General features: G+C 41.4%; 1 protein-coding gene across 4 annotated transcripts in view; it reads right to left on the bottom strand.

Annotated features, from left to right (window-relative positions):
- LOC109624189 (cGMP-inhibited 3',5'-cyclic phosphodiesterase 3A) overlaps positions 1-2,832 on the bottom strand; it is a 78,175-nt gene extending 75,343 nt beyond the window's left edge. For all 4 annotated transcript variants that reach the window (XM_020078709.2, XM_069528556.1, XM_069528557.1 and 1 more), the window contains exon 1: positions 1,358-2,832. In XM_020078709.2, the coding sequence (XP_019934268.2) occupies positions 1,358-2,287 (930 nt within the window). In that variant the 5' untranslated portion in view covers positions 2,288-2,832. The remainder of the gene's footprint in view (positions 1-1,357) is intronic.
- Positions 2,833-26,147: the final 23,315 nt, after the last annotated feature.

Here is a 26,147-nt window from a genome sequence, read left to right as displayed (position 1 = left end):
ATATGCAAAAATATGTTGAGCTGAAAAAGTATCACTGCAGCACAGCAACAAACATATATCAGACTAATAAAGACTGACACATGAATAATCTTCAGCTCAAACCTAAATAAGAATAAAGTGTAAATTGTTTCCAATTTGTGTGTGTGTGTGCATGTGCACATGTGTGCACTTGTGTGTGACCACAAAGAAAAACAAACAAGCACACTACAACGCTAACTAGCCCTGAGAGCTGAGGGCATCTTTCAAGTGGCCGGGGCCGACAGTGCAGCCTCTCATCTCCCAACCTAACTGCACTCACAGGTCACAACGAGAGCTTTGATCACTGTGAAAATCTGTTTCTCATTCACATGCCCAGCATGCTCATTGATTTTCCATAAGGTGGGCTGAGGAGGTGATATGAGTTTGGTTGAGTGAAGCCCCCCCATTGCCTCTTTAACGCAGGTATGAATGTGTATTAGTATCAGAGGAGGATTAAAAGCCAGAGCTGCTACATCCTGGGGTTTTGAGGACAGAGAGCCTTGATGAGTGATGCAGAGCAAGTGGCAACAATTAAAATCGAGGACAGAAAGATAAAAAATGCATTTGTAATTTTTGTGGCAGTAGCTCATCTGGGGAAAATGTTTGACATAAATAACCAAGGATGAGATGAATCACTGACATCATATCCTCAGCTTCCCTTTCTCATCAACACTTAAAAGCACCATTTCCAAAATAGCCTCCCCTGGCAACAAAATACCAAATTTGGTCCTTTACTCCTATGACAGAAGAAAGCTGCAGTTACGCCTTACATATATCCACATGAAATAAAAGCACTTCAGCGTGCTCTGATGGGTGCAACATTCTGACCATGGTGGAAGATAAGGTAGGCTATCATAGTTTCATATTTAAGAGCAATGACGTTCTTGAAGTCTTACATAAACAATGGCGCAAAAAATATTGTGAAATGTTATATCAGATGTTATCCCAAACTGATGAAAACAATAACAACTGATCAAAGATCAACGCAAACTCAAGATAACTGTAATATTTACAGTGCACAGGAAAACAGGATACACACAAAAATAATAGTCATAATAATAATAACAATAATAATGCTGTGTAGATGACAAGCTACCATACGAGACATCTTTAAAAGATCTGTAACCTCTAATAGTAATACCACTGCTTGATAAAAATAATAATAAAGATTAAATAATGGTGAATATTCTAATTGGAATCCAACAGTCATCATGTTATTGGCCTTGCACTGAGCCCCCCACCCCCCTCTCATCTCTTCCCGTCAAACATCAAAACTCGTCATTTGAAAATAAAAACAAGCCCAGAAAAAGGAAAGTTGAACGGGACAGAAACTTCTTACCTGGTCCCTCTGGATGCATGGCAGAGAGGTCCGGCGATGTGACTTACTGTTGGACTGACTGTGTGCCATGTCTGACGCTATCACAGAACTGGACCTCCTGCGCCTTTTAAATACAGGGATCTCTTCCCTGGCTCCAGTCACGGGGGTGCAGCCCTCCTTGTGTCTCCCTTGGTTAGGCAGGAGCTTGTCAGCATACCTCGCCAGCAGGATGCCCAGCACTCCAACCAGGTACGCCACGTACGGTCTCCAAGTGGCCCTGACTTTGTGCAGCGAGAAGAGCGAGATAGTCCTGATCACGCTGATGAAAACGATCACGGATATGCCCTGGTTCAGCCGCGCTACCATGAGTGAGCCGGTGGCCACGCAGACGAGCGCGACTACAGCCGCGGCGGTGAACGAGAACAGCCGCTCCTCCTCATCCGTCCCGTCCAGGAGAGACCACGCCGCTGCTTCGCCCAGGTGGCACACGGTCAGGAGGGAGAGGGCGCTCTGGACCAGCACCCCGCAGCGGATTAGGTACACACCGACCCAAAAGAAGGCACATAGGAGGGTGAACAATGGCGAGACCACACTCCAGCAAGTTTGCAACAGCTCCGCAGCGCAGCCTGTAACGAAGTGAAGGGAGGACGATGAATGCGAGAGTGTGTTGTCAGCGCTGCTGCTGCTGCTGCTGGCTCCAGCTCTCCAATCTGCACATTTGACCAACAGAGCGAGAAAAACCGAAAGCGACCCCACACACACCGCACTCCGGAGTCTCTGGGAACTCCATAATTTTGTGAACATTAGCCTCACCCACGACTCGCAGCCTCGGTCACGGCACAGTGGGATGACACATGCTTTCACATAACCATTGCGATCCGGTGCGCTTAAGCTTTTTTCACGAGAGCAGCCCTGCGCACCGGCACGGTCAGATTCTGCAGGCATCGCCATCACTCATGGCAGATATGAAAGTATGAGGAAGTCTTTAATGCATCTATACCACTGTGGTCATGGGGCAGGACGTGGGTTAATGAGAAAAACAAACACACATTTATTGTCCACATGTTCAAAAAAGTACCGCGAATACGCACAGATGCGTCTCAATTTACGCACGGAGATGAGCCGCCACTGGACGCATTCTCTTTGTTTTTCCAGGTGCTGGTTGAGACACTTCTGGTCTGAACAGCATGAATGGAGGCTGGATGTCAGAGTAACTCAGATCTTGCACAGATCTAGGGCACCGCTTCTCCGCACACACGCGTCCTGCTTTGCCCTCCTTTGTGGCGCGCCGTCTCTTTCACTTCTGCCATTCTCCTCGCTTTGTGGCTCCACGGTCGAGTCCGTGCAGCAGCAGCGGTCTCTATTGTGAAACATCAGTCCCGTTCCGTGAACACACTCAATCATAGACCGTGCGCTCCGTGGCCATCATTGTTATTTGGCCACTTCTCTCCTGAAATAGCAGAGGCTCCACTTACTTTCGAGGATAAACGCTGCCCAGGAATTCCAGCCGATATGGAGCGAGGGTCCGACGGGTTAATGTTCGTTTTGGGGAGATAAATCCAGAGTGTTTTGTTACCAGCTCTCCAATCAGCCGCCTCAGCTTACACCCCCAAGTTCCGTCTCCACACGTACGGAGCAAGATATTGCAGCAGCAGTGAATCCCCCAAATCCTCACTCAGCCAGCCCAGCAGGCGTTATAGTCATCAGATCTGAGTTTATGTACATATCATTTTATGAATAATATATTTCTTAACTTAATAAAATACAACAATAATGGGGTTGACCTATATTTGAATTGAGTGAATATGTTGGATCCACTATTATCTCTATTAGTGGTTTCACAAACTGCCTCAACATGAATTCATTTTTGATTAGAGCAGAAGTGTCTGGGTGCTGACAAGAAAAAAAATGGAGCTTTGCAGGAAAACTGTTTAGCTGTGAAATTCCCAGAATGCTCCTGTGGTTGCCCTACAGCTTGACTCTTTATGCCCCCCCACACACACACACACTCCCCCCACAAGGCCATTGAAATATTCATCCCACTTTAAGTGTAACTGATGATCCGTTGCGTCACAGTGGAAGGTTGCCATCAATGTTTCAGCACAAGGACCTTTCCGTGTGCACATACAGGCCTACATGTGTTCACAGTTCAAGAGGCACATGTGTGTCCCCTCAGATGTGCATGCGTGACGCTCTCATGGGATCACGCCTTCTCACATAAGGTGGATATATATGCAAAATATATAGACAACGCAGCAGTCACATTTAACCTCACTCAGGTTTGCTGATGCACTGAGAAAGAAGCTGACGTACGAACTGCAAGTCAGTCTCTGTCTCATCGCTGCAACTTTGCAACTTTTTTCTTTCTCTCTCTCTCTCTCTCTCTCTCTCTCACACATACTTCAATCTTAGTGAGGGCGCTCATAACCATTATGAACCTTAATTAAAACCAAACATAACCATAAACCTATTACCTTAACCAAACCTAAACATAAACCTAACCTCAACTCTAACCAAAACCAACCTTAACCTTACCTGAACAGATTTAGGTCCCCACAACATGAGTAATACCTGGACCACACACACATACACACACACACACACACACACACACACACACACGCACACACACACACTTAAACTGTACTTTTAACCCTGAGCTTTTCAACATCTGGTCTTCTCACAGCATCTAAATGAAGATGGACCTTTGTCTTCTTAAGAGCTCTCTCATGCCATGCACTTGTTTCTGCAACTCTATAATGTCCTTCATTTATTTATGATTCTAGAAATCTTTCCTTTCTCTACCTGACAAAGACGGGTCAACACGATTCTAGCTCTGCACTGGTGTAGACAGAGTTATGTGTATCCCCTGTCAGTTGTGATTAGCAGGAAGGAAGGAGAGGAGAAGAAGCGCTAACAGAGAGCGATAGGAGCTGGAGGAGGCCAGGTCCTGTCCGTCATCTCTCAGCACACGCTCACAAAGTGCCAGACAGTCCTTTCAATGCAACATATCACATAGGATCACAAGTGTGTGCCGATTTCTCCAAAAATATCAGCTTTTTTTTACCTTATCAGTGGCCATAGGTAATTCTTCCTTGGGAGAGTTTAAACAATGCTGTTTCATTTGAGTGGTTTATATCATTCGTGACAGGGACAGAAACAGTCCCTCTGCACAGATAAGAGGAGAAAAAGGAGAAAGGAATTGAAGGGAACACGGAAGCATCCACATTACCTGCAGGATATCTTTTTTTACATTTCAGAGGCAAATCTATCACGTCAGGAGTAGAGGGTTGTGTAATCTGTGTATTGTAATAAAAAGAGGACTGGAAAATAAGAAGAAAAACTACAGTTTTTCCAGATGTGGAACAGCTGGAACAACACCCATGCTATCAAAATTGAAAGTCACCAGCTGACCTCGTTTCTCTGCAAACTGTCAGAGGACAGGAGGAATGACACTCGTCATAACCTGCATCTTTAGAGAGACCTTTTCGTAATTTGTGGCAGATGAAGATGAATCACTTTAGTCTTCAGCAGCCAGTAAACCCTGGACAAGATCACAGCAAAAAATGTCTCAGTTGTCTCTACAAGCATGTCTAGAGGCCATTTTGGATTACACGTGAGAATTTTAACGACTTGTGAACGCACACGTAATGGACTTACTCTATTTGGCAATGCTACAGTCCATTGTAAAAAAGGAATCTTTTATGAGGAGTAATTCATCAGACATCTGGTTTGGATGTTGCGTGGGGGGGCAGTCTTCTGCTGTGACCTCGCTCAGACCTGTGCTGGCCTCTGGGGCCGACAGATGACAGATCTGATGTTTCCTCAGGAAGTGTGAATGTCCAATGGCCGGTTTCCTGCAGAAATGTTTACCATTTAACCACTTCACCCTGCGGTTCCCCATACTCATATCAACTTAAAAACAAAGTGGTGATATACCTCTGACATGATTTACACTTAAAATCTGGTGGTAATTAACTTTCAATTATCTTGTCTATAATTGTACTATACAGTGCCTGGTCTAAACCAACCTGTTTAGAATGAGCTGTTGGTTTGGCCTGTGGTAATTTTGGATGCAGCTTTCTTTTGGAAAGTGTAAAAGTGGTCTGCAGTAATTGAGCAGCTGCTGGACTCCAGAAGCCTGAAGCCTCGCCGCCAATGCTGCACAAAGAGCTGTTCACCTGTTCATTCAGAGAAGCTCGACTCAGTATTCAGAACCTCGAACTGGAGAATCAGTTGTTTTACACTGATGAGTCCCAGCCGCTGCTGCTACAGAGCGCTGGTCGCCTGTTTATTCAAAGCTTATTAATATTGAACATACTGCTTGTCCAAATCGCTCCAAATTAAACTCTGCACGTCCTTGGGCCCTTAACAACACATGTGCCAAGTGTGAAGCTGATAAGATGAACAGTTACTAAGATATATGTTTCACATACAAACAGAGACAAACAGAAGAGTCAAGATTTAATAGATAGATAGGTATCAGGAGCAGCTGTCTTTTTGACAACACTTCACACAAGCAGATTGAGCTCTCAAATGTTAGACTTCCTAACTAATGTGTATTATATATCTAAATCAGTGCGATTCACATGTGAAAGGCTAAAGAACAGAAGGAAAAAAGAGGAGTAAGAAGCTGAATGAAGTGATGGAAACAAGTTTACATTGTGTTTGGCACTTGTGTTCACAGAGTGAGATCCACTGCAGTGTGTTTACCAGCCCTCATGGGCAACGGCTGGCTTAGGGCCAAGTTTCCACTGAGGTGCTGTGAACACGCACCCCCCACACACACACACACACAAATGCCACTGCAGTTATATACACAGACATGCACGTGCATGTGTGTGTACACACAGTTGCTTGAGTGCCCACAGAACAGGGATGCACCCGAGGAATCGACAAGCTTCGTTTTTCTTTGAAAACATCTTGACCTGGTGTCGCTGCCCAAACTGTGGTTTGTCTCTTATTACACAATCAGTGCACACAACACGGAGCAAGAACCTACAGCAGATCCATATGCTTGAGTCTGGGTCAATGATTTCAACATCTCTCAAACTGTTATATTCATATAAGTATATAAGTTGATCTATCTGTTGCTTTTACTTCTTTTCTCCTCCGTTTAATGCTGGTTAGAGATTTTAGTTTATTTGTATTGTGAAATTATGGAAAGTAATGAAGCCTTAGTCATAATAAATATTCAAATTGAAATCATGTACACAGGCATATGACAGCTTTAGAATTTAAATGTCAGGATAACATGTTTATAGTTATATAAAAGTTTATATTTACTGATATTTAATACACAGACCAAACCTGAAGAGACAAGGTCCATCGAGTAAATGCATAGACCCCCTCTCAATTAATGAGAAATACAAAAATCTATAGCCACAACAACTGAATCATTAATGGATGGAAGACTACAATTGTGATAGTTCGCTTTTCAAGCAAACCTGTCCAACAGTTTTGGATGAGAAATCTGCAGGAAAACAGTTTTTCTAACTTTTTATTGATCAAACAACAACTGGGTAAATAGTGGAAATAATATGCATGTTGAATTAATCCGCTGCTCATAGTTCTCAACAGTTTAGTGTAGAGGAGGACTGGATCTGACTGTCACCTTTCCTTCTGTGCTTGTTGGTAAATAGCACTGCTGACTCCCCAGACGTGTCAGACTGTAACATACTGTATCTAGAAGAAGGGTTATAAAATGTCACACCAAAACACATGTCCATATACGGCACATGTGCATACGACCTTAAAACAGACGCACTCGCTCACTGAGGTTTAGCAGATGCATTTTTTTGAAAGCTGATGCCAATAAAAATAAGTTTGTACTCAGACTGCCAATAGCTGTTTTGATTTTGATATTCATGACCTTTTCAAGGCAAAAAAGGTGTCACCACCTGAAGACTCTGGAAAGACATTTATCCAGTGGGACAGTTCACCTCTATACCAACAATACGGAATGAACTGAACGATTATAATGAACAGTACTGGTTTTGAATTGAAAACATACATATTGAAAATAATGGACAGCTAAACATATCACTGAAATGTGTACAAATAAAAATAAAGATGTTATTTTATTGTATAAAAGGTCAAATTGGCTGCATACTTGTCTCATCATAACACATTCATACAGTTAGTGTTGTGTAACTAAAGCGGTTTTTAAACACGACCTGCGAAGGATCTCCGGAGAATTGGGTCAGGACTTTCTCTGCTGTTTGCCTTTCACACATGCACAATGCAGCTGGAGATTTTCTGCTCAGAAGCGTTCACAACAACGACACATTCAGGATTCAGGTAAGGGTTGATGCAGCAGGTAGAGGCAAAATGTAATGTATTTATTCCGTGTTTCTTTTAACAGCACAAACACCGGTGTCTCTTATCACCACAAACTCTTTTGACTTTTGTTGGTGTCCTCTAAATATGTGGCTCCACTTTTTAATGCTGAGATATTTGTTTTTTCTGTTGTATCTTAGAAGCATTATCAAACATCCACTTGCTCACGATGAATTTGGCGGTGGATCTCTTGCTGTGTTCTCTCATCTGCTCGTCTGGACCCTCTATGGACTAAACTAGGTGTGCTAGGTGGAGAAAGTCCGCAGGAGCTCCAGAGGCTCAGGATCTAACTTTCCAAGTTGAAATCTGCATCCGCATTTTCTATATGTATGGCAACTCTTTTTCATCCTGATATATTTGCATTCTTTCTGTATTCACACCATGTTGCACCATCATATTGCACAATCATGTTGCACCATCATATTGCACCATCATGTTTCCACAGAAGCCCAGAACAGATAAACCAAATTATAGCCCTGAAGATGACCTATTTCTTTTTACGTTACTTAAGGGCAGCCATGGGTCCCCCTCAGCCTGGAAAGGGAGAGGGGAGGGGTTATTCAGTTGTTGCAATCTGCAGTTTTACTGCTAGATGCCACTAAACCCTATACACTCATTTTTGAGCATTGGAAACAATAATATAATAATATAATATACAACAGTATACTCAGGGGTGCAGAATTTTAACTTGCCTCAGAGTATAGTTTAGTAATTCTACTTCAAGTAAAGTTAAAGATCTGAATAATTCCTCCAACTCTGTAACATATATACGTATAATACAGTTATGCATTTGTTATGGACAAAGTCATCATATAATCTTAATCTGCCTCAACTCATGAGGTAAAATTGTTATTGTGTCTCCAACATGCACGTAATGTGCACACTGAGAGGGCTCAGGTTTTGGAGAACGACAGGGTAAAATATTGGGATTGAATTAGAAGATGGGTACTTAATTCACTGGTGTGGGTGGGAGCGCTGCGGGCAGAGAGAGCGAGCGAAAGTTGAAACACTGTCTCAGATGAATAATGCAATTCCAAGGTTTGAGTGGGAAAGGAGCCACACATTTTATTGCATATATATTCAGGCGAGTTAGGGAAAGTTGCATGTGTGAGTTTTGAATATTTCACATCAAAGTTTTCAAAGGAGCTCTGCCACAACAGCTCGCTCAGACCATGTGGTTGACGTGGGACGTGTCTAAGACACCAGATATCTGCTTGAGCCTGAGTTTTCTGCCAGCCCAGGGAAACTGCAGGAACTTGTATTATGCTGTATGTCTCTGTCTCTCCTGTTCCACAGAGCTCAGATTTACTTACTAAGCCTTCTCAAATAATACAAAATAAAACCGTAGATCATGGTTTGACACACCAGGCAGGCCCGCGCAATTGGTCTATATTTGTTCAAGACATGCCAGGAAAAACACTGGCTGTCCACCTATGAGTTGTCCAGCTCACAAAAGTCAGCTTTCATATGGGCATCTGGGCCACGCGAGAAAGGCCAAGGGCGCTGACTGCTCACTTTTATTTTTTTGACGTCAGTTTACATGTTTTCCTAAACATGAGGAATGCCGTTGGAAGCTCGGGCCCAGAAACAGATCTTTAGGCCCCATTCACTTGTCAGGGAAACAGGGGGTCATGGGTAAAGTGCTTTACGGCATCTTTCCAGTCAGGGAAAGAAGTTGAGGGTAATGGGCAATCTTTTCCAAAAGCATAATCACCTACAACAATCAAAGAAGTGCTTATTAAACAACTGCAACATACATCTGTCTAATTCTGAAATAAATAACCTGGAACAACCCTCAGAAGGAATCAACACGAAAGTGAAAAAACCTCTGTTTTTGTTGATTTTCTCCAGATGAAGGATCAAAGGACCTCTATGGGGTGACAAAATCCAATAACACTTATAAAGCTCTTTCCAAGCCAACTTCACTCAAAAACAAACAACTGTCAAGTTGAAAACATGCCTGATTTGTGAGGTGTTGAGTGAATAACAACATTTGTAAAGTGAATTTTTACTCAGGTCCCAAGTTTTGGATTATGACCGTTTTGATGTTTCACGGAAGCGTCTTTATTCCTCACAATATTCTTCATCCACTGGGGATTGACATTTAGTAAAGCAGGTGGGCACCAGGTACTAATGAAGCAGAAACAAACCTTGCCCAAACCGTAGATGAACATTATAACCCACGTCAGAAATTTTGAAACACATTAAGCATTTACCAGGTTAAAAGCCTACTCAGGACTAGAAGAAGAAGGACCATTGGATTGACATTCATCAAGTGGACACAAACAAACTTGAAAAGAATGGTCACGTTAAATGTGTAAATAATTTTTTTTGCCATAATATATGTAAAGCCAAAAAACCCACTAACACTGACTAGACTCTTGCTTTTTTATCTGCAGTATGAATGGATACAATCAGCATTTACTCCCATGTCAAAATTACTCTGCAGTAGAAGCAGGTTTTTATCAGCTCCAGTTCCGATCGGTAGTGATGGAAACATGACAACGTGGTGAACCCAACAGAGAGGCAAACTTCTCTACTAACAATGGGATAGGAGTCAATACCCTTTTTTTTTTTGTAAACCCCCGTTTTTTTTAAAACCTGCGTATACCTGCTAACTTTGCTGTAAAAGTGTTGTATTCACAGTCTATTTCTGCTGCCCGCCAAATAATTTAAAAAGAAAAACAGGTCAGAAAAATCATTTGTGGCAGACTACATTTTTTACAAGGCTAAAAGGACAATTTATGGTGCACGCACTTCTAGTTGAGAAGTGATTCCTTTTGACATTACAGCCTCATGTTACCTTCACAGAAATTATCCCAAAAAATTCCAGGCAGCAAGTTTTACAGATGTTACATTTGGGAAAAGAGAGCACTGATACTTATACTCTTTATTCAAAGATACTCTGAGATCATGAATTAGAATCAGTTTCAGTGGAGAAAAGAACATATTCCAAGCTGTAACTAATAATTTAGTGACATTGCCTGGAAAGGCCGGCCACTTTATTCTCCTGGGGTGTAAATATGCTACTGGAGAATGTGTCCGGCTGCTTAGGGAGGACTTTATTCAAAGAGGAATCTGAAGTACATACTATTGGTTTCTTAAATACCAGACATAAACAATCATTGCGGATGAAAACAATCCTATGGAACAATTTAGGGTACCACTCAGCCAACAGCTGTGGGCTCTCAGTGAAACATGCAGGTCAACTTTCCTCTCCTCAAGCCAAACCCTCCAAGGTTTAGTCAACGTACATAGGAGTCAGTTTTTCTGAGGCTTGAATCACGTGATTTACTGTTAAACATGATTTTGTTTGATGTTTGATGACCTATGATGCCTTGGCAAAGAAAATGCAGACTGACAAAGAGCCAACAGGCAAAAACTGGCACGTAAACATAAGGAGAAGCAGAGAGAAGACAGGACACCACAGCAGACTTCCTGTCCCCAAGAAAGAAGCAGCAGCAGCGGGCTCTGCCTCATCCCAGCTTCGTCCAATGAGCTTCCATCTCACGTGGCTGGTCTTCATCTTTAGATTGTGACAGCCCTGTCTGCCTTTTTGGAACTTTTATTTGGGACAGAGGCTTTTAAGCTGCCATGTATCCCACGCCGTTTGTACCGTTTATCCTGGTTGCCATCACAGAGCATGGCGCCGGCACACGTCAAGTCGTTCTTGGACCAGCGGAGAAGAGGAAGTTATCCATAAAGTGTGTGGTCCACTCAAGAGGAAGCAGGCGGATTCAGGCCTCCATTTACACAACTCTCCTTCCCTCCTCTATCAATAACATTTTATGGGGAAACACATGGTTGATACCATAAACAGAGACTTTTAAGGCAACGTTTTTAGTTCTTAATTTGAGAGTATAAAGCATCTCCACCCCTTCACTTTTCTTTCTTTATCAGCTGAGGAGGAGGGGGGGGGTCTTAAAATCTCCCATTAAGAACAGTGTAGGGGCAGTTGCGTAGAAGGCAGCAGACTTAAAAAGCCCTATTTAGTCTTCCCAGTGGATGTTTGACGTCATTTAATGGAGGAAAGGCTGTCTTAAGTAAACTGACAAAAATGAGAAACCTCTCTAACAGCTTATACTTGTCATTTGGTTAAGCCTGAGCATTGTAAACATGAGGGAAAAATTGTACATAATCATTGCCGCGCACAAGCCGCAGCCAAGTGCGATGTGGGCGATATGTCCAGAGATCAATCTAACATGAAATAAAATATAATTCCATCAATCAACAGTCAAAAACTAATCATCAGCCTCGTAGGAGAAAGAGTTGGGGCCCATATATTTTTCTAGTTTGACTTCATATTGTCTCCAAGAGAAAAGGAGCATTCTCGCTTTTTTCAATAATGTATTTATCCCATATTGATATTTTCTGCAATGTAAGCAAAACCAGGCTCAAAACTCCACACACTGCTGCACAGGAAACATGGGGGACGTCGAAGGTGATTTACCCTATACTCCCTGTGTCTGTTGGGGCAAACTATCCTTTCCACGTTCACTTGTGAAGTTACTTTCCGGCAATTGGTCAAGTACTCGCCTCTTGAATATGTTAACTAGATTGCAATGGAAAATGACACAAAAACACAATTGGCAGCAGCTCTGCAACGTTATTTGACTGGGTTCATCTAACAATGCAGAGCTTTGTTGGTAATAGGGATTTGACTGACTGACATTGTTTAAACAGGAATTCAGTGTTGGCACAGGCAGAAAGTGTGTGTTTAATTTACCATGAATACCTAAAATTCATTGTTGCAGTTTTTTTACACATACAATTACAAATCCTTATATATATTATTTTTCAAAGCTGTAATATTTTGTCTTCCTTTGTCACTGGTGGATAAGCTTTGTTCGTGTCCTCTTTTTGTTCAGAGCAGAAGAGATTTGGTTCAATTCACAGGAGGCGTGCGTGTGTGCCCCAGGATACACTGAACATTACCCCGTGTCAGGAGTGTTTATAAGAGCCTGGTGCATGCAAAGACACTCTGTACCAACAGATCCCTGTTAGCCTTTAAAGGCAAAGCCAGTGGAAATGTGTGTTACTGTTGAAATGATGATTGAGAATAAGGGCTGCAGATATTGTAAACTGTGGTCTGAGTTTTCCCAACCAGTACAATCATAATAAAATCCTCAGCATATTAGTAGAAAATACAAACATGTACATCTCTCAAAATTTGTCAAATCACAAATTTACAAAGGTGCCCATCACCACAGCAGCCCCTGACAATACATTTTGCATTTTACTTTTGAGTCCTGAACAAAAAAATCCCTTCTTCTCTTCTTTCGGAAAAACGTATTGAGTTGTAAGCCGAGCACACGCCTGAGCCAAATTTCTCAGAACATACAGAGCAGAAACATTTCTTTGGGTCTGCATTATGCACAAGTTCACGGCTCACTGGGAGTATTCAATAATTGAAGTGCTAAAATGGCATATGTTAAAAAATTTAAACACCCCCCACTTTTGCCGGACTTGTGCATTGCACTGTCCCTCCCACTATCTCAGCAGTTTGATATTCATGGGGGGTTACCTATACCTATAACACTGACGTCATACAGCATGACACAAGCAAAAGAAGTTAATAAAGATCAAGAAAGGGAAAACATCAAAACATGTTTTTTTTGTTATTTACATTATGTTTCCAAAATGTATATTTGATCAATATTTGATTGGTCATTTGCTGGAAATATGTTTGTGACAAAATAGTTTTTAATGGGCTTTTCCATGAAATGTTGGAATTTAAAATATTCAAGCCAGAACGCTTTAATGGATTAAATAATTTACGTGAGCTATCATCAGAAATCAAATCAAACAAATATGGTCTCCAGCTGAAAAAATACACTGAAAACAAACTGAAAAATTTACTGGAGAAAGTAAATAACATTTCCACAGTAGGGGCGATGGGAGCAGCTGAAGTTTGTCCTATCCCTGTGGATTAAAGGTTTAATGACTTCCAAAGGCCCAGGTCATTTCCTCTCTCTACTTCCTGGTGCTCAGACCCATGTGTGTTGGACTTGGACTTTCCCTGCAGCACTCTACTCTGCCTGGCCTCAGCTGGACTGTTCTCTGGGGAGTGGGCCTCCACGTAGTCCAAGTGGTAAAAGCCAAAGACTTGGAGCTCTCAGGCGGACCAAACCATCAGGCTCTGGCTCTGATCTAATCTGTGCTCGGCAAGAAAAACCCAGCAGGGCTTGTTATTCCTCCAGTGCACGAGGAAAGTGCTCCTTCCTCTACACGTGCACTCTGATTTGGGCCTCAAAGGCCAGATAAGTCTTCCACTCAGGAATACAAAGATAAAGTCTGTCAAAGGAACATATGTCTGTGAATGGATGTATAAGCATGTGACCACGGCTGTGTGTGCGTGACAAACCCAGCCTGTTGCTGAATTTGCGTGTGTAAGAGAGAGATTTTCATATTTGTTTGTATGTGCAGCTGAGGGCACATGCATATCACGTTTGACTGATGCAGCAGGAACATCTGGGAAGAACACACTCTGCATTTTCAACTTTCCTTGGCTGGATATTTTTGCTCATCCATGATGACAGCGATATGGAGTTTCCATTGCACAAAGGCGAACACTTGCTGTGTAGTGAGCGCCACAGGAGACATTGACATCATGTGATTTCGCTCATCGACCTCGGGACGACCCATAGTAAGCATTTAAAAATAATACACATGTCTACCTTTAAGGAGATTTATTATATCACCTTAAAATAGCTGGAGATCAATATCTGTGTCCATTAATCAAATGAAAGTTTGACTACAGCTCATGACATCATGTTTCCAGCTCTTTACTGTGCATGCTTGATTTTGCAACCCACTAGCAAATGATGGCCATTTGATTTAACGCTATATTCACCAGTTTACTATTTAGATGGTCGGTGGTTCTATCCTTCTGTTAGCATGCCATAGTGTCCTTGACCAAAACACTGAGTGTCTGAATGATGTATGACAGAAAAGTGCTGCATCAAGGCATTTACAATATGTTGTATCATGTAAAGCATCAGTTGTGTACTTTACTCCTCCGTGCACAGTTTGCACTTTTTGTTCTAATTTCATAGTAAAAGAATAATTTGAAGAGTTTCATTTTGATGTTAAGTATCATTTCATTTGGCTAGGGGAGTGGGTGTAGGGCCACATAGCAAACAAATGTACTGATCCTAAGCTCTGCCACTCTCCCTGAGAGATGAAGAGTTGCTAAAGGATGACATCTTTATACAGATACTATTTAATACTGTGCTGCTGTTATGTTCAACTTGACTTAAATCTTTCAATGGCTATAATTTCAAATTAAACCAAAGTCATTCATTTCAGCAAATCCATAAACATATAATACTGAACTTATGATACAATGTCCTCTATTCTTATCTTAGTCCTGTTTTTACACTTGGAGAGTCTTAGAAAATACCCTGTGTTGATGAGAACTGCACATTTACTTGTCATACAAGCTTGTGGATTGACCTAATAAAGAAAAGTTTGAATTTTCCTGTAAAGAACAGATGCAGCTTGAGCTGTAGGAGAAAGATCACTCATGTTTCCCTCCCTGTAATACAGGGGTGTGATGTTATAGACATGATGCTTCCTCCAAATTCAGGCCTTGAGACTTAACATTCTGTACTGGCGACGGTAACAACATTCACCACTGCATTTTATATGATACGGTTGGTTGGTCTTTCTGACTGAGACAAGTAATAAACACTGCTATTTATGTTTCTACAAAGCTGCTTGGAACACTGGTCCATACTTAAGTCGCTCCAGATCCCAGAGGTTTGAATATTGATCATTGAATATTCTGCAAAACAGCCTACAATTCACAACAAAGACTAGTATATGCTATAACTTTATGACTGTGTCTCCCTGTGCTTATCCATTTATCAGAGCCTGCACTCTGTACTGCAATGTGTATTATCTCCCCTCCAGAGCACTGCTCTAAAAGATAATGTATGCACAGTTTGAGAAGTCTGTAAAGAATGAAGACAAATTAAAGGTACATATATGAGATGGTACAAATACAACATCTACTTTCACTTGCACTGTATCTGCAGCAGTGCAACCAAGAGCAGAATACTGAGGATCTATATCTTGAGGAGCTAATACCACAAAGCGCACATACAATACAGAGTGATGACAACAACTTTTATACAGTAAACACTTAAGTGTGGCGCTGCACTACAGTGATGTTGGCTGCCATAGTAAACACTGCAATTAGTCTACTCATGCTCCATCCTGAATCATTTCCCCCATTATCTCTGAGAGATAATCTTTTAAATCAGGCGTGGGAACCTTCTGCACCCGAGCCAACATGGCTCACAAGAGAGATTAAATGCAAGAAAAGCAACTTCTCATGACCACAATGTTTGTTGCTGACAAGTATCATGGTGACAAGACAAGAATAGATTTTTGCACTTAAACATTGTTTTTTTTTAATGAATTGGCTGCAGGCATGTGTGAAATGTTGTTAATTTCCACCTCACATTGTACAAGTAAATTATCTGAACTGTGAAGCTAAAGCTCAGTATTTAGGTGCACACACTGCATGGTCCGAGTGTCTGAAACAATCTGAATGCTCAAACTGTACATAGCGTCTGCTCCGATGGACCAGCATCATACCTGTGTTTTTGTTGAAGTGGAGGTTTGTTTGCTAACAATGCTAACAAGGGAGAAATGCGCTGTCTTGATCATGTGTCATTCAGTGCCAAAATGTCCAAACATAAGATGTGTCAGCATATGGACACATGTGACACTGAGACGTGGGTATTTGGGTTTGGCTATTTTGCAGAAAGAAAGCCAACTCTGCCTGAGGCTACTGTGCGGCCAATTGATCACCACCTTCACCCTGATTACTGAACTTTAAGAACCCCTTTATCTCCCGCTTTTTTCTTTCTTGCTGTGTAACTGCTTCCAGACAGTTTGGCTATTTTGCGCAGACGCAGTGAGGGATAATGTGCTGAGGTTGGGGAATTGACACGTGACAATGTTTCAACTATACAAGAGCCTGAAGACTGCTGAACAGAATTTCTGACATGTCATAAATTCATCCAACAGTCTGACATCTCCTCATCCCCCTGTACATTGCACGATAAACGATGCATGACAAAGCTGAAATGTGAAATTTGCCCATATTCAAGGACAAGACAGTGTAGCTAGTTTGCAGCATGATAAGGTCGATCTTTAACATCATTACAGCTGGAAACATGGAGCTAAACTGGATGAGTTGCGAGGACAAATGCTCTTGGATGAAATTAATGCTCTACGGTGCAGTTTATCTGCCAAGCAAGAAGCTCTCACAAGATCACATTCTGAAAGAGGCAACGTTACACAGGCAAGTTTGTGGTGAGAGCTAATAGCTAAGGAGAAGAAACCCTATTCAGAAGGTGAATTTGTGCGTTGATCATTGTCGTTGTGGAGCTTCTACGACCAGAGAAATTTCACCAAAGATTCAGTCTGTCCTGAAGAAGACACAGAGCAGATTACACACAAGAATTTTCCAGTTTTTCTTACAGGCCTGTGATTTTGCTTGTGTGAATAAATACGATGAAGGAATTGCTGTGTTTGCAAGCCATGCATAGCAAAGTACAGCCCTGCACACAACAGGAAATCAGATTATTATGGAATATCACATATATACTAAACAAATATGAAAATACTGCCCAACAAAAATCAGAATTGTGGCAGGATTGTTACCATGCTGACCAAGTCAACACAGACATTTTAAATGTGGAGGTCACACAAGTCACAGCTAATAAAGTTCTGTCAGGATTACCAAGGCTTAATTTAGATTAATTGAAGCATTTATTCCCCTCTACTTAGTGTATAAATCAAGTGTGACAGCACAGTATTGAGTCTAGCTTCAGGGGCTGGTGGGTATTACTATAGTGAGTTGACATCCATGCACAAGGCCTCTCAAGGCAGGTGTTTTAGGCTACAGGGATTTTGACAGGCTCCATTAGCCAACACTTGACTCTGACACTGAGCAGTGAATGCAGACTGGAGCTTGCAGACCCCCTGGGTCCTGTTTACCTTTCAGACCACACTAGACGACAATGCATCTGACAAGGAAGAATGTGGGAGATACAGCCGCACTAACACTGCAGGACTCCCACAGCGTGATGCAGACAGAATGCAATGTTAGAACAGGAAAGAGAATCAATGTAAGAATAGTATTTGAGATATAAGAATGAGATATAAATGTGTTCACCTGAACAACATGAGACTACTGTTCTATCACTGGTACTTCCAAAAAATATTTTTTTTCAAATTCCAGATTGTCAGATTAAATCAGGGGGCGGGGCCAGGGCTTCATTGGCCCCAACTAAAATTTGATTGAAGTGCCCCTGCCCTGTCGGTAGTCTTTTCTTAAAGGTTCAGGTGAAAGGGATCTGTTGGCAGAAATTGAATATAAAATAATCCTAGTGATATTTTCACTAGTGTGTTTCATCTAAATTATATGAATTGTTGATTTCTTTACCCTAGAATGGACCCTTTATATTTAAATACTTTATATTTACATCTGGAGCAGGTCCTGTCTACGGAGGCCGCCATGTTTTTTACATTAGTCCAGACTCCAGACTGGACAAACTAAACACCTTTTGAGTTTTTATAACAACTGAAGGCTACCACAGGTTCTCTTTTATGTTTGGAAGGGGAGGGTGAGGTGAGGGGTGTTCAGCTGCAACATGAAACTCCCCCACTAGATGTCACTAAATTCTAAAAACTGTACCTTTAAAAAAACTAGTCACTTACTAACAATACTAACAATAAGTATGAAAGTTTATTTAGAACAATTATTGTCTATGTTTTTTGAAGAATACAACAAGCTTGAACCAGGAACAGTTCTCAAAATATAATTATAAGAGTCGGGTTTGCATGTTGAAGATTTCAACTCCATAACAAATGCAATACACTGCTAGAAATATTAAAGAGTATGTGTGGTAAGACTAAATGTCAAGTTTATTGGTCCAACTTGTTTCTGTAATGTCAGAAAGATCACCACCTGGTGGCTGGCTGCAGTATAGGTCATGAATCCTACCTCCGCCATGATAGCGGATGGGACATGTAACAAACTAAAAAGTCAAATATATTTTGGTCAAAAGGTAGTTCTTAGCACACTGATGTTTGTAAAGTGCACATTCTTCCGATAAGTTTGGTTTTAATTATAGTTAGGGTTAATAGTTATTTGATGCATAATTCAAATGTTCTAAATGCGCAATGTTCAAATCTGTGATATTTCAGCTTCATTTCAGGATAGTAGGGGGAAGTGGCTGTGCCCCTTCCATTTTTATATACAGTCTATGAGTGATGTGGTAAATAATGAATTATTATTGTAAATTACATGACAATTATACTAAATCAGCCATGTTTACCAATCAGCAGAATTCAGTGAGGATCTCTCCAGACCGTGTGTTAATTACATACTTATTTGGTTTATTTTCATGACAAGAAAGACAGATGTGTTTTGGTCAACCTCCCCTGTTTTTTCAAGAGGCCACTTAATCACAAGTTTCTTCCTGGTCCAGATAACAGAGCTCAGACATATGAAACAAACAGGGAGTCCAAGTTTTACCCAGTGAAAGACTTGTATGGAGCTGCTACAGTCTTGGCGCCCGTGTTGGCGCTGTCATCAGCAGAGAGGCTGGATGAACGTGACGCAGCAGTGCCATGACAGGAAACTGTACCACAGTGCATTTAAGGCTGCGCTGACAGGAACACAAGTGACAATGACAGAAACTGATAGATGGAGATTAATATGGGGGTTTCAAAAAAAGCAAACTATGATGAAGTATAGTTCTTTATAATGTTATCTACACACTTATATCTGTGTGAAAAGAAACCACTTCACATTACAAATAATAATATCTGCAGAGGGTTAGGTTTTTGCTGCAAGTCAGTGATGTCAGGAAACACAAGAGTGGCTTCATTTGCAATTCATTTATAAAGGGACAGAGGAGTGTGTCATGTTGCTGCCATGTGAACAGACACTTTACTAAGAAACACCTTAAATAAAGATGACAAAATAATTCAAACCCATTACATGACAAATAACTTCAAGTCTAAATAAAATGAATTAAAATTAGTTATTCAAGGCAAAAGTAATCAGCCAAAATGTTGATAATTGATTGAATGATTTAAGCAGAAAAAAAACTCATACGTTTTTTACTGGTTACTGGATTTTACTGGATTTTTGAAGACTTTGGGCTTTATCCCCCATTTCCAGACATATTATTGATCAAGTTATCAATTGATGACACCACATTTAAATTCACCAGCCCTTTTTATTTAGATATATACCAAATTGCACTCATGAATATCATAATCCAAATAACAAATAAATGAATGCAGATGAAAACATAACCTCCATGCCAGAGGTAGTCCAAAAAAACTTAAAGGTGTCATCTACACTGTATAAAATAATGTAGGTAGGTCTTGTATTGCTAAATAGGAGGGTAATAAACAGAATCAGATTATAATCAGCATCAGATTATCATTCACAACATACCAACAGCAACACCACAACCAGCATCACTGCACTCCTCTCCAAACTCATTTCATTGCGGCTGTGTTTATCTCAGTACTCGCGTGCTCACTGGAGCCGTATACTCTCAGAGCTGCTGACTTGGCCTTACTGGACAAACTTTCACTGAGCTGGCAGAGATGATAGATTCTGTTGGTCGCATTGTTTTTCCAACATTCCTATTTGGTTGTCTTGACCATGTCATTTATAATGGCCCTGCTCCATGTTTAATTCATACAAGCCTCACAGAGCCAGAGCCTCCACACGGGAAGCTGCCTTCACAGGCGACAGCTACTCCACTTTCCTGCTTCACATATTTTATCAAGACGGAATTCAGGGCTGAGATTTATGTTCAGCAAGCTGCACATGAAACATGAGGGATACGCCAGGCCTGGTTCTTTCACCCATGCTAACCTGAAGCTTCAGGCCCAGCTTCATCTGGCTGTTCAACAAAGCACTGGGTAATAACAAACTGAATGTAAACACTTCACATCAGTTATTTTGGAGGCTTTATCTCTGTAGCGTTATTGTGCCTTTCAAAGTCTTTCTTAGTAACTCTGAGGCTGCTGTCAGCACCAACATCGCTAGTGTCAAAGCACAAGCTCAAGCTTGTGATCTGTCTAAACATTTCTTTCATGAAACCCTCATCATATCAGGGCTGCTGCTATCTCAAAAAAAGGTCAGCGAGAGAGAGGAGGAGGAGGCGGAGAGACTGTAATCAGGTGGTGCAACTGAGCCAATGAAAAACAAGCCTGACCCCCTCAAAGGATATAAAGCTTTTGTGCATGTCGTCAGCTGATCCACAGGGAGTTCTGTGAATGCGTGAAAAATTATTTTTCATCTGTCCTCACTTACACATCCTCATGCTGCACGACATTATTCAAGTGGTCAAAACTGTCATCATATGACACATAGTGGATGTTTGGAACCCAGACTGAAATCGACTAGTGACAAAAGCAATCCAGTCAAAATGTACTCAAACTAATGGATCATCTATGATCTTTTCTATACAGACATTTCATATCACTTTCATGCACTACAAAAGAAAAAACGGGGAGGTTTACCTAAAGTGAGAGCACTGCGGTTTAACAAACATACACTACAAGCAATCCCTCATTACAATCCACATTCTGCAGGGGGAAGAATTAGCCTACATCGCTCGAGCTGAGGGTGGAAAGATGGTCGAGAGCGAGCGCTACAGACATTCTTGGAGTGTTAATGTCATCGTGACGGCCCGACCATGGGCCCGCAAACTGACAGACCGTCATCTGCATCTGGCCTCCAGGCACGCTTGTGGTCCAGCGTCTCTTCAAGAAAGCAGCAACGGGGAGAAAATCTGCAGTTGTTTAAAGGTTACATAACACAATATTTGGAGGTGATCTATTTCTTAGAAGGACTGTGGCAGCGGCAATGACGGCAGCAGCGGTTGTGGTCAGGCTGGAAGATTCCAATCATATGTCGGCTCGCTGGTCTGCTGCAGTCAAACACATGTACAGTATGTTAAATTTCCTCAATGAGCAGAGAAATAAGACTGAAATGAAGATGCGTGCACAAATCATGTTCCGCTTAACATAAATGGGCACGAACAATAGTCTTACTCACTGTGTTTCCTTCATGATCTCATGTACGAGATGAAACTAGACAACATGATGCAATGTAGAAATGCCAGAGGCTGTGGGGGGAATCTCTCGAGACGGAGACATGCACGCATGCACAAACAGTCATATGCACGCACACATTAGTGCATGCACTACATATGTGCTTGCCCCATTTAAGTCTTACAATGCCTTTTATTGTTTTTCCGTCTTTCTGATTTCCTCTCCCTCTGTGAATACTGCTTTGTGTAACATAATGTACGGCCATATTTTTGCCAGGATTTCTATCTCCAAAGACAATGCTGGATAATTAACAGTCTAATTAAAGCAATTAAAAAACACTCGCACACGCAAACATACACAACAAAAAGACACATTAACACGGACGGCTTTCCGGGCTTGAGATGGAGCCAAAAGGTTCCACTGAGTCGTGTCAGAGTAACACACGCTCAACCACACAGTGAGATGTTTTTACAAAACTGCAGATGAAAGAATATTTTTTTAAATCTATGCTTTCGTTTCGCATTTCAACTTATAACTGGAGCCACTCACTAACTGAGGCCTTGGCATTAAATATATGGCTCCAGATGAGGACGACATGTACCGCGGCATCTATAAAAGATCAAAGATCACAATATCAACTCATAATGATTCATAGGGTAGGAATTTATCAAATCAGATATGTGAACAGTAAAAATGCAGTTGGTCATCATAGTTTAACATAGTGCCATAAAACTCTCAGTGAGTCCAAAGAGCACTTTCAGTCAGATACCATATCAACAGCCTGGTAAAGTTACCTCCAGTCAGACGTCATACTTCCTGTTACACCCCCATGAATAAAGTGTCAATTCTCAGAGATTAACACTGTGAGTTTTTGGGAGAATATCTATTTCACCTCAGAGAAAAGTAATATTGATAGTGTTAAAATAGCAGTAGAGTGTACACATCTGCCAAGGCCCAACATGTCTCCTTAAATCCTATTAAGTTGCACCAAATAATACATATCAGTTCCCTATATGTGCCTGATTTTATTTATTAAGATCCATGAATTATTCCCTGAGAACATTTTGAAAAAACTCATAATGTTAAAGAAAGTTAAAAAAAATAAATTCTGTGGAAAAGCTATTTTGTAATCTTGCTTACAAACAATCAGACCATCAAACGGACAGAACCTCCGTGGTGGAGCAAGTGTAAAATGCCAGTGCTCCTATCCATGTAAATGCTGGGAGTGTTGCATTGAATTATTTTTTGCTTCTAGCAATTAATTTTTTCCCTTTTTATACTTGCAATATATGATTCAGGTCTGCAAAATAAAATACAAATTTGAATTGAAAAAATGTGATTTAAAAAACATAAAAATAAAAATTAATTTTTGATATTTTCAAAAAGAAAATGTTTCCTTCTGATGACATGAAGAAACTTGTCTTGTGCAGCAACGCACAGCAAAGGCATACATACGCAGAGGCGCTGCTCCCAAAGCAAACAACAAAGACTGTTTTTCCTTTCCAGCGTCTTCATCAGAGGAATGTGGTGCAGGGGCTGGATTCAGATGAGCAAAGGCTGCTGTCACCATAATCAGCCCAGACAGAGACAGGAGCGTGTGTCATAAGAAGAGAACGTAAGGTTATCATAGTTCAGGATGGTCTGCTCTCCCATTTTTCTCTCTATCACGCTGTCTATCTTTCCCCCTTCTCCCGCATCACAGTGAGCAAACAGAGCCTTTTCCATCAGCCCCTGCTATCGCTAAATGTCAATCACACAGAGACAAGAACTGCAGGCAGCACATTTTAAACAACCGCTGTGGTGTCAGCTTCACATTAACCACGGGCAGGACACTGGAGAGGTGTATCTCTGAGTCCTGTTCCTTCATGAAACCCCTGTCAGCGCCACAATGACCTGTGGCACAGATAAGTATATGGTAACATTTGCTGTCAGTGGGACATCAGCCAGCCACCACAAAGAACATCACGTTCCAAGTAGCTCCATGTTTCAACAACATGAGAAAATGCATCAAAGCAGAAAAACAGAGCCACTACAGAGGTGACGATTATTACCAGGAGGCACAGTGGATAGAGCTGTCAGTGGCTGCAACACAACACGGGACACATGACATGTTGCGGGGCAGTCGTCATTGCACTGTGGCCCTGAGAATCACAGATCTTTGGTGGAGGACAAGCTCATAAATCAGCTGAGTGGTTGTTTTTATGTGGGCCCTGCACTATATGCTTTTATCTTCAGTATTTAACTACAGTGAGCCTGATAGATGCAGGCAGTAAAAAGGATGAAGTCTGATAAACAGTGCAGAGGCCACCATAGTAATATATCACAGCCGCCTCTGGGTTTGGCCTTCTACTGTCCCGGCGACACAGAGAGATTATCTACCTGATCAGTAGGGCAGCCTGCAGGGTGGCAACCACACCAAAGTTTAGATTTCAGGTATAAATGTTAAGGAAAGCAGAATTACAAACTGTGCATGAAGCTTCGTCTCACAACTCAACCAGAAATCACATCTTGATTTGGTCAAATTACTCACACAACTTACACAAGGCAACTCCTTAAGGGGATAGTTCCCTGAAAAATGAAAATTCACTCATTATCTACTCACCACTATGCCGATGGAGGTGTGTTTGAGTCCACAGAAACTTTTTGGTTTTGCAGCTAAATCCAATACAATTAAAGTAAATAGTGACCCCTCAGACATAATAAAACAATAGAAAAAAGTGTGTCCGGACCGCCCAACATTCATAATCGACTCAAAAACTGTGTAATTTACATGTTTTTAACCTAAATCTCTAATACCGGAAACAGCTAGCGGATGTAGTGATGTTTCTGTTGTTTTTCTGTTGTTTTTTTTTTACGTTTGAAGAAGTGGTCACCTGTTACTTCAATTGTATTGGATTTGCCTGCAACACTACCCTGAGACTTCAAAAATGTTTTGTGGACTCAAACACTTCCCCCACCCCTCCATCGGAATAGTGGTGACTAGCTAATGAATCATCATCACCTTTGGCACATGTTGCAATATGACAAATAGCTAATAACCAATAACTGATTATAAAAACATTGAATATGAACTTGTGCCCAGCAAACACTGGTGACAGTGACCTTGTGTCCCTGGCAGACATGCAGATGACAATAATGCCTCTTCATACAGGATGCAACCAGTCAGACCCTCTTTAAAAACCAGGACATATTGATCACATTATTGCTATGAAAAAATTAAATGAAGATGTCTCTTTATTTGAAGACAAAGAAATTTGATTTTAAATTAATTTTGTTGATCAGACCCCTCCACATGCAAAGACAGCATCCGTCATAAGCTTCGCATGCACACAGTGTGGCCTGGGTTTTACGTGGAATTTAAACAAAATCGCTTCAGCAGGTTTTGCATAATCTTGTTTTTGCAAAATAAATTCAGCCAGGCTAACACTCTATCGCACCATGTTTGAAAAAAAAATTGGGCTAACTGTTTCCTGAACCGCTCCAAAAATAACTGGGCTCTTCCATGGTTCATATCCCACCCCTCCACAAAATCTCACGGAAATCGGTTCAGTATTTTTTAAATAAAAGTACTCTGAATCACCGTTGTGTGTTATCAATCCTGACTGAACAAAATAAAAGTACCTTTTCAAAACTAATTCCCCAGACACAGGACAGCAGGTGTAAGCACAGTCACATTTCCATACGAGATACAATCATCTTTCTTGCCTGATACCAATAAATCCTCTCCAGCTACACAATCATAATATATTGACTTGTTGTCAGAACACGAAGTTTGCATTCGCATTGTATGTTTGTCATCATGAAGTGAACTGGACAGCAGCTCTTATTGAATGGATACACTGTCGTAATCGAGTCAAATTACAGTGTGAACAATGTGAATCCTCAGAAGTTAAGTCAGGAAGGAGCCGTGCCAACAGTCAGAGGGTGACTGATGAAGCTGGCTGAGGTTGTGGGTGCTATCTGTCTCTGCTGGTCATTGACCTGTTTGATATCTCTGGCTCAGTGAGGAGAGGATCCTGCCAAAGCAAACTGAAGACACGATTATCCGTCTCCCATTTGAAGCTCTCACTAATCTCTGTCCTGTCCTTTTTTAGAGCTGTTACAATCACAGTCAATAGATTCTTATGATGTCGAGACATGACAAACTTGTTTCCCAGCTCTGTCTGCGACTCCTGTGACACGTCTGTGTTCACTTCTCGTCTCCATCTGTCAGGTTAACGGCTCGGAGCCCACGAGACAAAGCCTTTCTCAGATGGCTCATTTCTCACTTTTCCCCATGAATGGGGAGCTAAAGCCTCTCCGGCACATCCAAGGCAACTGAGGGATTGTGGTCACTGTCCCTCTCCTTGCTCTCACCTTCCTTTGACTT

Source organism: Paralichthys olivaceus, chromosome 7 (assembly GCF_024713975.1).
Source record: "Paralichthys olivaceus isolate ysfri-2021 chromosome 7, ASM2471397v2, whole genome shotgun sequence".
Classification (NCBI taxonomy): Eukaryota; Metazoa; Chordata; class Actinopteri; order Pleuronectiformes; family Paralichthyidae; genus Paralichthys; species Paralichthys olivaceus.
This window is presented reverse-complemented; position numbering and strand designations above follow the sequence as displayed.